Raw genomic sequence first — 13,642 nt, forward strand, 5'->3', positions numbered from 1 at the left:
ACACTAAATGATAGGACTTTTCTTTTGCACTAGACGCTAGGACTTTTTGGTAGATTCCTTGGAATTTTATATATAGACAATCATGTCATCCATAAATAGAGGCAGTTTTATTTTTCCATCTAATTTTTAAATTTTTTTCCTCATCTTGCCATTATTGCACTGGCTAGAATTCCAGTATTATGCTGAGTAAAAATGGTAAGGACATAAATCTTTGCCCCTTTCCCAATCTTAGGGGAAAAGCATTCAGTCTTTCATTATTAAGTGTTATGTTGGAAATAGGTTTTTGGTAGATGCTCTTTACCCACTTCAGGTAATCCTATTACTTGCTGAAAGTCTTTTTGTTTGTTTTAAGTTGTTACATTTTTAAAAATATGTTTGATATATAACAGTGTATACATTTTAAGTGGTCAGCATGTGTTTATATATTGTAATATGATTGCCATTATAAGGATAGTAAGCACCTCTATTGTGCTTTTTTTGTGGTGGGAATAATTAAGATCTAGTCTCTTAGCAAGTTTGATGATTATAATACTGTTTTGTCTATAGTGACTATACTTTGCTCTTGATCTCCAGGACTTCTTTAAATACCAGTTGTATGTTTGTACCCTTAAACAGTATCTCTCATATTCTCCCACACCCAGCCCCTGGTTGCCACCATATTACTCTCTGTTTTTACAAGTTTGTCCCTTTTAGAGTCCACATATAAGTGATATCATACAATATTTGTTTTTCTGTGCCAGATTTATTTCCCTTAGCATAATGTCCTCAGGGTCTATTCATGTTGTTGCAAATAGCAGGAGTTCCTTTGATGGACATTTAGGTTGTTTTCATCTCTTGGCTACTGTGAGTGAATAATGCTGCAAAAAACATGAGAGTGCATATATCTCTTTGATATTTTCTTTTCATTTCTTTGGTTATATACCCAGGAATGGAATTGCTGGATGATGTAGTAGTTCTATTTTTTAATTTTATGAAGAACCTCCAGTGGGCAGAACTTTAAGCAATGTGCCTGTTTGTCCATTTTGCTTGGAAGGAGAAATGGTCACTTCCTGGGCTATGGCCAAAATTTTGGCTGGACGGTCAGGGATGTAGAAGGAACATGGAAAATTGTTGACAAGGAAATCTGGGGCACAGCCATGTGAATTACCATTTCTGAATGGGTAAAAATGCAAAAAAATCTGTGTCTCATGTTAATGTTTTCTTGAGGGTAACTTCAGGGAATAAAAACTTTAATAATCAGATGGAGAGGGCTCCGAGCTGACCCTGTGGTGGGCAGTGTCGTCGGGGTGGCGCTGCGGAGACCTCTGCCCAGGACCGCTCCCCCTCCCCGGGCCTCTCCCCTCTTACCCGCGAGTCCCCTAGCCTCGTGGGCCTATCGGATCTGTTACCGCGGGGTGAGGTGAGAGCAGGCCCGGAGAGGGTAGTTACAGCTGAGGAGCCACAGTCACGGTCAAGATGATAGAAGTACTGACAACAACTGAATCTCAGAAACTGCTACACCAGCTGAATGCCCTATTGGAACAGGAGTCCAGATGTCAGCCAAAGGTCTGCGGCTTGAGACTAATTGAATCTGCACACGATAATGGCCTCAGAATGACTGCAAGACTAAGGGACTTTGAAGTAAAAGATCTTCTTAGTCTAACTCAGTTCTTTGGCTTTGACACGGAGACATTTTCTCTAGCTGTGAATTTACTGGACAGATTCCTGTCCAAAATGAAGGTACAGCCCAAGCACCTTGGCTGTGTTGGGCTGAGCTGCTTCTATTTGGCTGTTAAATCAATAGAAGAGGAAAGGAATGTCCCATTGGCAACTGACTTGATCCGAATAAGCCAGTATAGGTTCACCGTTTCAGACTTGATGAGAATGGAAAAGATTGTATTGGAGAAAGTGTGTTGGAAAGTCAAAGCTACTACTGCCTTTCAATTTCTGCAACTCTACTACTCACTTATTCAAGAGAACTTACCAATTGAAAGGAAGAATAGCCTTAATTTTGAAAGACTAGAAGCTCAACTTAAGGCATGCCACTGCAGGATCATATTTTCTAAAGTGAAGCCTTCTGTGTTGGCATTGTCTATCATTGCACTGGAGATCCAAGCACAGAAGTTTGTAGAGTTAACTGAAGGAATAGAATGTCTTCAGACACATTCCAAGATAAATGGCAGAGATTTGACCTTCTGGCAAGAACTTGAATCCAAATGTTTAACTGAATATTCATCAAACAAGTGTTCCAAACCAAATGTTCAGAAGTTGAAATGGATTGTTTCTGGACGTACTGCACAGCAATTGAAGCATAGTTACAACAGAATAACCCACCTTCCAACAATTCCTGAAATGGTCCCTTAATTGGATTGTTACAGCAACAAAACAAGCTCTTCTCTGAAGCCTTTCTCCACAATCCTGAGCTATGGATTCCATGATGTTATAATGAATTTAAGCTGTGAAGCCTCAGAACATCACAACTAGATTAGCATTGATGTTCTCAGATTTGGGAAAACTACCTAATTAACATGCTGTAGTGGAATTAAATTTAAATTAAATTTAAATTCATCTGTGAGACATACAAATGAAAGCTAAGAGCATAAATGTGAAATGTTAATAACAAGCCTGGGAAGGTAAACTGTGAATCTTCATTTCTAACATTGACCCAACTTTCTATGTCGGGTCAATATATTATATTTAGGTGGTATCAAAAGTGGTAACCTAATTAAATTCTAAATTATGAGGTATACATTAAAACCAACATTTCACAAATGCACTTTTAAGGCATAACAAAGGTCACTATTCTAGGCAATGAAAATGGTTTCTTGGTACCTATAGTGCAAATAATAGATAATTCCGAGATCTAGACTTTACTGCTACTTGGAAATTACACTTAAATTTGAGGGCATTTTATAAAAGTAAAACTACAGGCCTAGTTATTTTGGCATATTAAGTTATTGTTAATATTTTTCCTAAAAAAACTGGTGGTTTGCATCCATGGTAAAATTTACACAGTATTTGCTGCCTCCATCTAATCCCATCAAGAAACTTTGTTTTTATTGTGTTAGTAATTCAAAATAACTATGCTCCAAAAACTTGATTTAACACTCCAGAAGTTTTTACTAAGGGCTGTTTTTATAAAAACTGCTATTGCTTCTAACTTAGAATTTTTAAAGGAAGAGAATATACTTTCACTACTTGCCCCTCCTGTGCCCAAAGAAAGTCTTTAAAAAAGTCAGTAGGCATCCTCATAATTATGAAGTTGCTAAGATTGTATTTGAGATTTTCTATTAAGTCAGTGACCGTAAGGAGATCTACGGCATTAAAAGTGATGTAAACAGTTACTCAGTGCAGCAAGTAGCTTGTGTCCATCCAAAATGGCTGTACCCATTTATGACATGTTATGGGTAAATGTGCACTGGAAAATAAACCAAAGAACCACAAAAAAAATAATCAGATGGAGAGAATGACATATTTTGTGAATACCAGTTAGCTTTTTTCACCAGCCACCCTGTCATCTCTGTCATTGCTCGCTGGATTCATGAACCAAGTGGCCATTGTGTCAGGGATAGAGGTTATGCCTTGGCTTAGCAACATGGACTTCTATTCACCATTACCTGGCTAGAGCCACTTCTGAGTGCCCAGTTTTCCAGCAGCAGAGGTCAATACTGAGCCCCCAATATGGGAACATTCCCCAGGGGATCAGTCAGCTACCTGGTGGCAGGTTGATTATATTGGACTCCTTACATCATGAGAGGAGCAGCATTTTGTCCTTACTAGAATATATACTTACTCTCGATACTGAGTTATGGTACATTCCATGCTTCTCCCAAAACTACCCTCTGCTTTATCCACTCTCATGGCATACCACACAGCAACATAATTATTCACTTCACAGAAAATAAAGTGGGCCCATGCTCTTGGAATTTATTGGTCTTACCATACTTCCTGCCATGCTGAAGCAGCTGTCTTCGAATGGTGTAATGGACTTTTGGAACTCAGTTACAGTTCTAGGTAGGTGGCAAAATCTTTGTAGTGCTAGAACAAGGTTCTCCAGAAGGCTGTATATACTCTGAATCAGTGTCCAATATGTGGTTCTGGTTCTCCCATAGCCAGGATTATATATACTATTGGTTCTTTTTTTTTTTTTTTTTTTATGATAGTCACAGAGAGAGAGAGAGAGAGAGAGAGGCAGAGACATAGGCAGAGGGAGAAGCAGGCTCCATGCACCGGGAGCCCGATGTGGGACTCGATCCCGGGTCTCCAGGATCGCGCCCTGGGCCAAAGGCAAGCGCCAAACCACTGCGCCACCCAGGGATCCCTATACTATTGGTTCTGTTTCTCTGGAGAACCTGGTTAATATACTTTGTCAGTTCCACAGTCTTTTTCCTCTCCTTCTGGGACTCCAAAGTTATGAATATTAGATCTTTTGTTACTCTCCCACAATTATCTAATATTCTGGGGTTTTTTTTTTTTTAATTTTTTTTTTTTTTTTTTTATGATAGTCACAGAGAGAGAGAGAGAGAGGCAGAGACACAGGCAGAGGGAGAAGCAGGCTCCATGCACTGGGAGCCTGATGTGGGATTCGATCCCGGGTCTCCAGGATCGCGCCCTGGGCCAAAGGCAGGCGCCAAACCGCTGCGCCACCCAGGGATCCCTCTAATATTCTGTTCATTTCCCTTTTTTTCAGTAATGTTCTTTCTGTTCATTAGACTGAGTACATTTTATTGATCTCTCCTAAGCTCACTGATTCTATTTTCTGTCATCTCTATTCTACTACTGAGCCCATCCAGTGAATTTTTTATTACATTATTTTTTTCAGTTATATACTTTTTATTTGATTCTTTAACTTGTATTTCTTTGTTGAGGTTTTTGTTTCTTTTACTTTTATTTTAAGCAAATTTATAATTAAGTTTTGAAGCAGTTTTATTGTAGCTGCTTTAAAATCTTTATGAGTTTATTCCAACATCTAATTCATCTTAGTATTTGGTGTCATTTGATTGCTTTTTCTTACTTTGAATATTTTGAACATTAGGTTAAGAGATTCTTTATCCTATTTATAGCTTTCATTTTCTCAGGCAATCACTATGTGTAGTGTATAGGTTTGGGCCTACTTTTGTTTCAAGGACAGTTTAGCTTCATGAGACTTTGCAATGCTATTTTTTAAAGATTTTATTCATTTTAGAAAGGGAGGTAGGGAAGGAGGAAGGGAGGGAGAGAGAGGGAGAGAAAGAGAGAGAGATGGAGGGGGCAGAAGGAGAGGGAGAAATAATCTGAAATAAACTCTAGGTGGCCCTGCAATGCTATTTTGATCTCTTTCATTCTTCTGGCTTTGCTTGAGCTCCTACTGGTACTGCATGCAGAGAAAGAAGATGCCTCTTTCATCTCTCATTGTAGTTAAGTGAGTTGCAGGGAATCTGGACTCATGAGGCAGAAAACATTTCCCTTAACCTGTTCTCCAGCTACTTAGTGCCAGTGGGCTTCCCACTTGATTTCTTCTGGCATAGTCAAGGATGGGCTGCCCTCTGCCATTGTGTGGAGGGCCAGGAGCCATGGGTCTAGGTGGAAAGTCAGGAGACCCAGGTCTAGTTCACCATCTGTGACTGGGTATACAGCCAGCCAGATGTACCCAGCGTGGATGCCTTCAGCCACTAGGTGAAGGGCCAGGACCCACTGGAACTAGGTGACTGCCAGTGAGTATAAGATAAGGAAACATTGGCCTTAGACTGTCTCATGCAGTTGCATAGAGGACTGGGAGACACTAAGCCAGCTGGCATTATCATTACATATGGAAGAGCTCATCTGCCGCCTCCCATTGTGGGACAGAAAGTATGTTGGCCTTCCCTGGGTTCTGTTGTTACTGCTTAGGGAAAATCAGATCTTGCTGTTGCTTCTGGCTAGTGCAGAGCATGGGGGATTTGTAGTTTTCTTCCCCCTCCTTAGCCCTTCTGGTAAAGCTACTGTAGCAGATGACAGCTGCTGCCACTGGGTATGGATCTCCCTGCTAAGTTTTCCCTTTCCCAGATCTTTGTCTAGGGAGAGAAGGCTTTTATTTTCCTTTTCCTTTTTTTTTGTTTTTGTTTGTTTTTTGAAGTTCTTTTGGTCAACGTCTGTTGGCAGTGTCAGGATTGAAGACTGCTCAGGCACATAGTCTAGGGTATGTAGGTGATAGAAAGAAACCCCAGGGAACTCACTGTGGTGTTATTCTTCAAGTCCTGAGGTCCCTATTCAGTCTACCTTCTTTTTCTCTTTCAGAGTCTTGAGTTATTTCCAGGATATTTAGTTGTATTTATGGAGGAGGTTCGGGGAATGTGAGCCCATACCATTGTCCAAGAACCAGACTTACACTGACTAATTTTAGACATATTATGATCTAAATATATATTTGTTCTTTACTTGGTTACATTTCTGGCTCAGCTAAAAACTTGTTTTTTAGACAAAATAAACTCTCAGTTCCAAAGGGCAATTGCTCCTGGAATGCAAGTGGAAATCAGTAGTAAGTCATAAAACAGACATCTAAAAATATTTTAGTTCCGTTATTCAGGGTCTGTTTTACTCCAGCAAAATGGAAAACCAAGATTCAAATAGTTATCCAAGTATTATACTAGAGCTAGTACATTTTTATTAAAACACTTGTAGCTTTAGGACACAGTAAGGCTGGAAGCACAGAATGTAATTAAAATGGTCCTATCCCAGTTTCAGTGAGAACATCTGGCACCCAGATAGTTATTTCTAAATGCCATTTCCTAATGAAAGGAATCAGGCCTCTTTGGACAAATCATTGATTCCAATGGAATAAGGAAAGTCGAACATTAGTATGGAATATCTTAATGGAATAGAAAGTGGGGAAGTGCTGGGATGCCTGGGAGACTCAGTCAATTAAGTGTCCAACTCTTGATTTCAGCTCAGGTCATGATTTCAGGGTCGTGAAATCAAGACCTGCATTGGGGTCAGTACTGAGCAGGGAGCCTGCTTGGGATTCTCTGATTCTCTGATTCTCTGTCTCCCTCTGCTTCTTCCCTGCTGCTCTCTTTCTTTTCTTAAAAAAAAAGTAGGGAAGAGCTCAAAAAATGATAGGGTCTTATCAAAAGAACACAAGAAACAGCTTGAATGGGGGCTCAAATGGTCTAAACCTGTACAATTTCAGAATTAGAATGAATAATGATATAGAACAGTCTCCAGGATGGATCATATGTTGGATCACAAAGCAAGACAAGAAATTTAAGAATATTGAAATCATACCTAGTGTCTTTTCTGATCATGATAGTATGAAATTAGAAATCAGTAACAGGAGGAAAACTAAGAAAATACACAAATACATGAAAATTAAACAACACACTGTTTAACAATGAATGTGTCAAATTAGAATCAAAAAAGGAAATTAGAAAGCATCTTAAGACAAATGAAAATAGAAACAGAACATACTAAAATATACAAGATTCGACAAAAGCAGTTCTTTTTTAATTTGTTTTATTTTATGTTTTATTTATTTTTATGGTTTCAATTTGCATTTTCTTTTTTATTTTAATTCCAGTGTAATTAGCACAGTGTTATATTAGTTTCAGGTGTACAATATAGTGATTCAACAATTCCATACATCACCCTGTGTTCATTGCAACATGTACACTCCTTAATCCCCATCACCTGTTTTACCCATGTCCCCCTCACCTCCCCTTGCGTAACCATCAGTTTGTTCTCTATAGTTAAGAGTCGGTTTCTTGGGACCCCTGAGTGACTTGGCTCAGGTCATGATCCCAGAGTCCTGGGATCCAGCCCCATATCAGGCTCTCTGCCCAGCAGGAGCCTGCTTCCCCCCCTCCCTCTATTTGTTGCTCTGCCTGCTTCTGCTTGCTTGTGCTCACTCTCTCTCTCTCTCTCTCTCTCTCTCTCTATCAAATAAATGAATAAAGTGTTTTTTTAAAAAAATAGTCTGTTTTTTGGCTTGTCTCTCTCTTTTTTCCCTTGGCTCATTTGTTTCTTAAATTCCAAATATTAGTGAAATTACATGGTATTTGTCTTTCTCTGACTGACTTATTTTGCTTAGCATAATACTATGTAGCTCCATCCACATCCTTGTAAATGGTAAGATTTCATTCATTTGTATGGCTGAGTATATTTGATTTTATATAAATGTAAATGTATATACTTATGGTGGTTATATAACCACTTCTTTATTCGTTCATTAATCGATGGACACTTGGGCGGCTTCCATAATTTGGCTATTGTAAATAATATTGCTATAAACATAGAGGTGTGTGTATCACTTTATTTTATTAAGATTTTATTTATTCATGAGAGACAGAGAGAGAGAAAGAGAGAGAGGCAGAGAGAGGCAGAGGGAGAAGCAGGCTCCATGCAGGGAGCCCGACATGGGACTCGATCCCAGGTCTCCAGGATCACACCCTGGGCTGAAGGTGGTGCTAAACCGCTGAGCCATCCGGGCTGCCCTGTGCTCGTATTTTGATGGGATTGCATTGCCTTGGGTAGTGTAGATATTTTAACATTTGTTAAATCCATGAGCATGGAATGTCTTTCTGTCAATCTCTTTCATCAGTGTACAGGTCATTTACCTCTTTGGTTAGGTTTATTCCTAGGTATTATTTTTGGTGTAATGGAAATGGGATGTTTTTCCTAGTTTCTCCTTCAGCCGCTTCTTTAGTGCATAGAAATGCAAAATATTTCTGTGCATTGATTTTGTATCTTACAACTTTACTGAATCATTTATCAGTTATAGCAGATTTTGGTTGTCTTTCAGGTTTTATATACATATATGTATATATATACATACTATATATATACGTACTACATACTGTGCATGTATATATACATACATACATACTATATATATACATACTATATGCATTATCATATATATATATGTGTGTATATATATATATATATATATATATATATATATATATAGAGAGAGAGAGAGAGAGAGAGAGAGAGAGAGAGAGAGGACATGATACTATATCCTCTGCAAATAGTGGAAGTTTTGCTTCTTCCTTGCTGATTTGGATGGTTTGTTATTTCTTTTTTTTTTTTTTCTTTTGGTCTGATTGCTGAAGCTAGGACTTCCAGCACTATGTTAGATAATAGTGGTGAGAGTGGATATCCCTGTCTTATTCCTGACCATAGAGGAAAAGCTCTCTTTTCCCCGCTGAGGATGATGTTAGCTGTGAGTTTTTCATATATGGCCTTTATTATGTTGAGGTATGTTCCCTCTAATCCTACTTTGTTGAGGGCTTTTATCATGAATAGATGTACTTTGCCAAATGATTTTTCTGAATTTATTGAAATGATCATATGGTTCTTATGCTTTCTTTTATTAACGTGATGTATCATGTTGATTGATTTGCAAATATTGAACCACCCTTGCAACCCAGGAATAAATCACACTTGATCATGGTGAATGATTCTTTTAATGTATCATTGGATTTGGTTTGCTAGAATTTTATTGAGGATTTTTGCACTTACGTTTACCAGGGTGAGTGGTGTCTTTATTTGGTTTTGATATCAGGATAATGCTTGCCTCATAGAATGAATTTGGAAGTTTTCCTTCCTTTTCTCTTTCTTGGAATTTTTTGAGAAGAATTGGTATTAACTCTTCTTTAAGTGTTTGGTAGAATTCACCTGTGAAGCCATCTGGCCATGGACTCTTGTTTGTTGAGAGGTTTTGTTTTTTGTTTTTGTTTTTTTTTTAATTACTGATTCAGTTTCCTCACTGGAAATTTCTTATGATTGTTTATATATTTGTGCTGTTGGTTGTGATCTCTCCTCTCTCATTCATCACTTATTTATTTGAGTCATTCTCTTTTTTCTTGATAGGTCTAGCTAGAGCTTTATCAATTTTATGATTTTTTTCAAAGAACCAGCTCCTGGTTTCATTGATCTGTTCTATTATTTTTTAGTTTCTATATCATTTATTTCTGCTCCAATCTTTATTACTTCCTTCCTTCTTCTGGTTTTATGTTTCGTTTGTTCTTATTTTTCTAGCTCCTTTAGGTAGAAGGTTAGGTTGTTTATGTGAGATTTTTCTTGCTTTTTGAAGTAGGCCTATAGTGCTAAAACTTCCCTCTCAGAACTGCTTTTGCTGCATCCCAAAGGTTTTGGACTGTTGTGTTTTCCTTTGAATTTCTTTCCATGTATTTTTTATTTCTTCTTTGATTTCCTGATCATTTCATTGATTACTAGCATGTTACTTAATTTCCACGTATTTCTGGTCTTTCCAGATTTTTTCTTGTGGTTGATTTGTAGTTCATAGAATGATCAGAAAAGATGTAAGATTTTGATGTTCTTGAATTTGTTGAGGGTGGTTTTGTGGGCTGATATGTGATCTGTTCTGGAGAATGTCCCATGTGCACTCAAAAAGAATGTGTATTCTGTTGCTTTAGGATGGAATTTTCTGAATATCTGTTAAACCCATCTAGTCCAGGGATGCCTGGGTGGTTCAGCAGTTGAGCATCTGCCTTTGGCTCAGGTCGTGATCCTGGGGTTCTGGGATCAAGTCCTGCATCGGGCTCCCTGTGGGGGGCCTGCTTCTCCCTCTGCATGTGTCTCTGCCTGTCTCTGTGTGTCTCTCATGAAGAAATAAATAAAATCTTAAAAAAAACCATCTAGTCCAGTGTGTCGTTCAAAGCCATCGCTTCCTCATTTGTTTGCTGTTTAGATTATCTGTCAATTCTTGTAAGTGGGGTGTTAAAGTCCCCTACTATTATTGTAATACTATCAATTTACTCGTTTATGCTTGCTAGTAACTGTCTAATGTATTTGGGTGCTCCCATGTTGGGGGCATAAATATTTAAAATAGTTATATTTTCCTGTGTGATTGTCCCCTTTATTATTAAATATTATCCTTCTTTGTCTCTCATTACAGTCTTTGTTTTAGAGTCTATTTTTTTTTCTGATTTAAGTATTGCTACTCTGGTTTTCTTTTGGCATCGATTTGATAATAGATGTTTCTCCATCCCCTCACTTCCAATCTGCAAGTGTCTTCAGATCTTAAATGAATCTCTTATACGGAGCATATAGATGGGTCTCGTTTTTTTTTTTTTAATCCACTGCCACCCTATGTCTTTGATTGGAGCATTTAGTCCATTTAGAAAGTAATTATTGATAGATATGTAGTTATTGTCATTTTATTAGTTGTTTTGTGGTGGTTTCTAAAGATTTTCTCTGATCCTTTCCTGTGTTTGTCTCTTTCATGTTTTGCCGATTTTCATGATGTATTTGGATTTCTTTCTCTTTATTCTTGCCTGTTTATTAGTTTTTGATCTGTGGTAACCATTATGTTTGTATATAACCTCTTCCGCATGTAGCAGTCAATTAAGTTGATGATTTTTGAAGTTTGAACCCATTCTTTTCTTCTCTCTTCTCCCTGTTTTAGGTATATGTTACTGTATTTCCTATCCTTTTATTTTTTGAGTAGCTTCACTTAGTTTTTTACAGATTATTCATTCTTATTCCCTTTGTGTTTTCTACCTTCATACCTTCACTTCTGGTCTCTCCTTTCCAAAGAGTCCCCTTTAGGGGTGCCTGGCTGGCTCAGTCAGTCTTGATCTCAGAGTCATGAGTTTGAGCCCTGCATTGGGTGTAGAGATTACTTTTAAAAAAAAATAGAGTCCCCTTTAATATTTCTTGCAGAGCTGGTTTAGTGGTCACTAACTCCTTTGGTCTGGGAAACTATCTTTCCTGCTATTCTGAATGATAGCCTTTCTGGACAGAGTATCATTGGTTGCAGATTTTTCCCATTCAGCACTTTGAATACATTATGCCACCCCTTCTGGCTTGCCAGTTTTCCTTTGAAAAATCTCCTGCTAGTCGTATGGGTTTTCCCTTGTAAATTACTAAGTTCCTTTGTCTTGCCGCTTTCAGTATTTTTTCTTTATTACTGTATTTTGCAAGTTCAATTACAACATTTCTTGGAGTTGACCTGATTTTGTTGATTTTGATGGGGTTTCTTTGTGCCTCAAAGATCTGGACATCTGTTTCCTTCCCCAGATTAGGGAAGCTTTCAGCTCTTATTTCTTCAAATAAATTTTCTGCCCCCTTTCCCTTGTTTTCTCGCTTATGTTCAGGTTAATTATTTTCCATTCCTCGTCTTCTAGGTCACTAAATTGTTCCTTTGCTTCTTCCAGCACGTTTTTCATTCCATCAAATGTGTTTTGCATTTTGTTTATTGTGCCCTTCATCTCTGCTGTATTATTCTCTTTTTCTATCTTAGGGGTTTCACTCATGTCTTCCATTCTTTTCTCAAGTCCAAAGAGTATCCTTATGAACATTGCTTTAAATTCTCTATCAGACATATTACTTATATCTGTTTCACTTGGATCTTTGTCCATGGCCTTGTCCTATTGTTTCACTTGGGATATATTTCTCTGTCTCCTCATATTGTTTGCCTCTCTGTGTCTGTTTCTGTGAGCTAAAAGTCATATATGCCTTCTTCTCTTGAAAGTAATGGCTTTATGAAGAGGAGATCCTGCAGTGTTCTGCAGTGCAGTGTCCCCTGTTCAACAGAACCTGATACATCAAGAGAGTGTGTTGCTTATGTCTTGCTGTGTCTGAGTCACTTTTCCTTTTTGTGCAGTCATATGAACTGACTCTCTGCCGGTTGTTGGCTGGGCTTACTCTCTGTAGTGTTAGTGGGACCCAGGTAGGCCAGCTCTGAGGGAGCATGCCTGCCAGGGAACTTGGGCGCAGGGCAGTGGTGTTAGCTACATTTGCATTGGGCCATTAGTCCTATGCCAGATTCCCTGAAGCATTGCAGTGGCTGAGAGCTACGTGCTGGGACAGCTGGGGGCACAAGGCTGCCACCACGGCTAGTTGTGGCTTGGACCAGCACATGTTAGTGACTGGGGCCACATGGCTTGGTGCAGTGTTAAGCACAGTGGCAGTCATATACCTTGTTGATGTAAAATTAACAAATATCTTTAGAATATCTTAGAAAAAAAAAAAGGAAGAGAGTTTTATTTGAGTCCAAGTGAGGATAGCTGCCTGGGATACACAATCTGCATAAAGAAGACAGTGAGCCTGATAAGGAATGTTTAATACAGAGTTATATGTTTTTTGTTACATCAGGTGTTACAAATCACCATGATGAAGGACATTCCAGAAAATTATAAACTTTATCTTATGTTTTTAGTGTATGCAAGTTTTTAGGCTTCAGAGCTACGGGAATGGAACATAGGGAGGTTTTTACTCCTTTCTTTAGTTTGAAATGTTTCTTTTAGGTTCTTTGCTAATGAAACAGATGCACAATGTGTTCTGGGGGCAGAAATAGAGCCCAGGCTTTGAAATTTGGTGAAGTCATTCCGACCTTGGTAAAAGTAGAGGTTCCCTGGGAGCCCAGGAGCAGAACCCACAAACATTAAAAGTTGAAAATTTCCAAAAAAAAGAAAGTTAAAAATTTCCTACATTTCTCACATTAGGTCAATAATCTTTCCTCAGAAAGCACTGATGATCAACCTTATTTTATGTACCTCAGTGCGAAGGTGACTGGCTTGTTTGCTCTGGGTCCATCAAATCCCACATGTTAGATGTGAATATACATACATTTACATTTGATAAAAAAAATTTATGAAAAGATATATGGACAGTAAAAGAATTCCACTAAGTACAATTTGAAGGAACCAATGTGATGTTCAATAGACTCAGAAGAAAATCC

The 13,642-nt window shown here is 38.2% G+C and overlaps 1 protein-coding gene and 1 pseudogene across 1 annotated transcript; both read left to right on the plus strand.

Annotated features, from left to right (window-relative positions):
* Positions 1-1,301: 1,301 nt before the first annotated feature.
* On the plus strand, positions 1,302-2,573 carry LOC121482983 (cyclin-G1-like). Its single transcript, XM_041741184.1, has one exon. It carries the CDS (start codon positions 1,456-1,458, stop codon positions 2,341-2,343), a length of 888 nt encoding a protein of 295 aa, XP_041597118.1. The 5' UTR covers positions 1,302-1,455; the 3' UTR covers positions 2,344-2,573.
* A 1,320-nt stretch (positions 2,574-3,893) lies between these two features.
* The window catches only part of LOC121482508, a 10,533-nt pseudogene continuing 784 nt past the window's right edge, over positions 3,894-13,642 (plus strand).

Source organism: Vulpes lagopus, chromosome X (assembly GCF_018345385.1).
Source record: "Vulpes lagopus strain Blue_001 chromosome X, ASM1834538v1, whole genome shotgun sequence".
Classification (NCBI taxonomy): domain Eukaryota; kingdom Metazoa; phylum Chordata; class Mammalia; order Carnivora; family Canidae; genus Vulpes; species Vulpes lagopus.

Coding starts and splice junctions, on each gene's coding strand:
- LOC121482983 (XM_041741184.1), top strand. CDS start 1,456: ATGATAGAAGTACTGACAACAACTGAATCTCAGAAACTGCTACACCAG.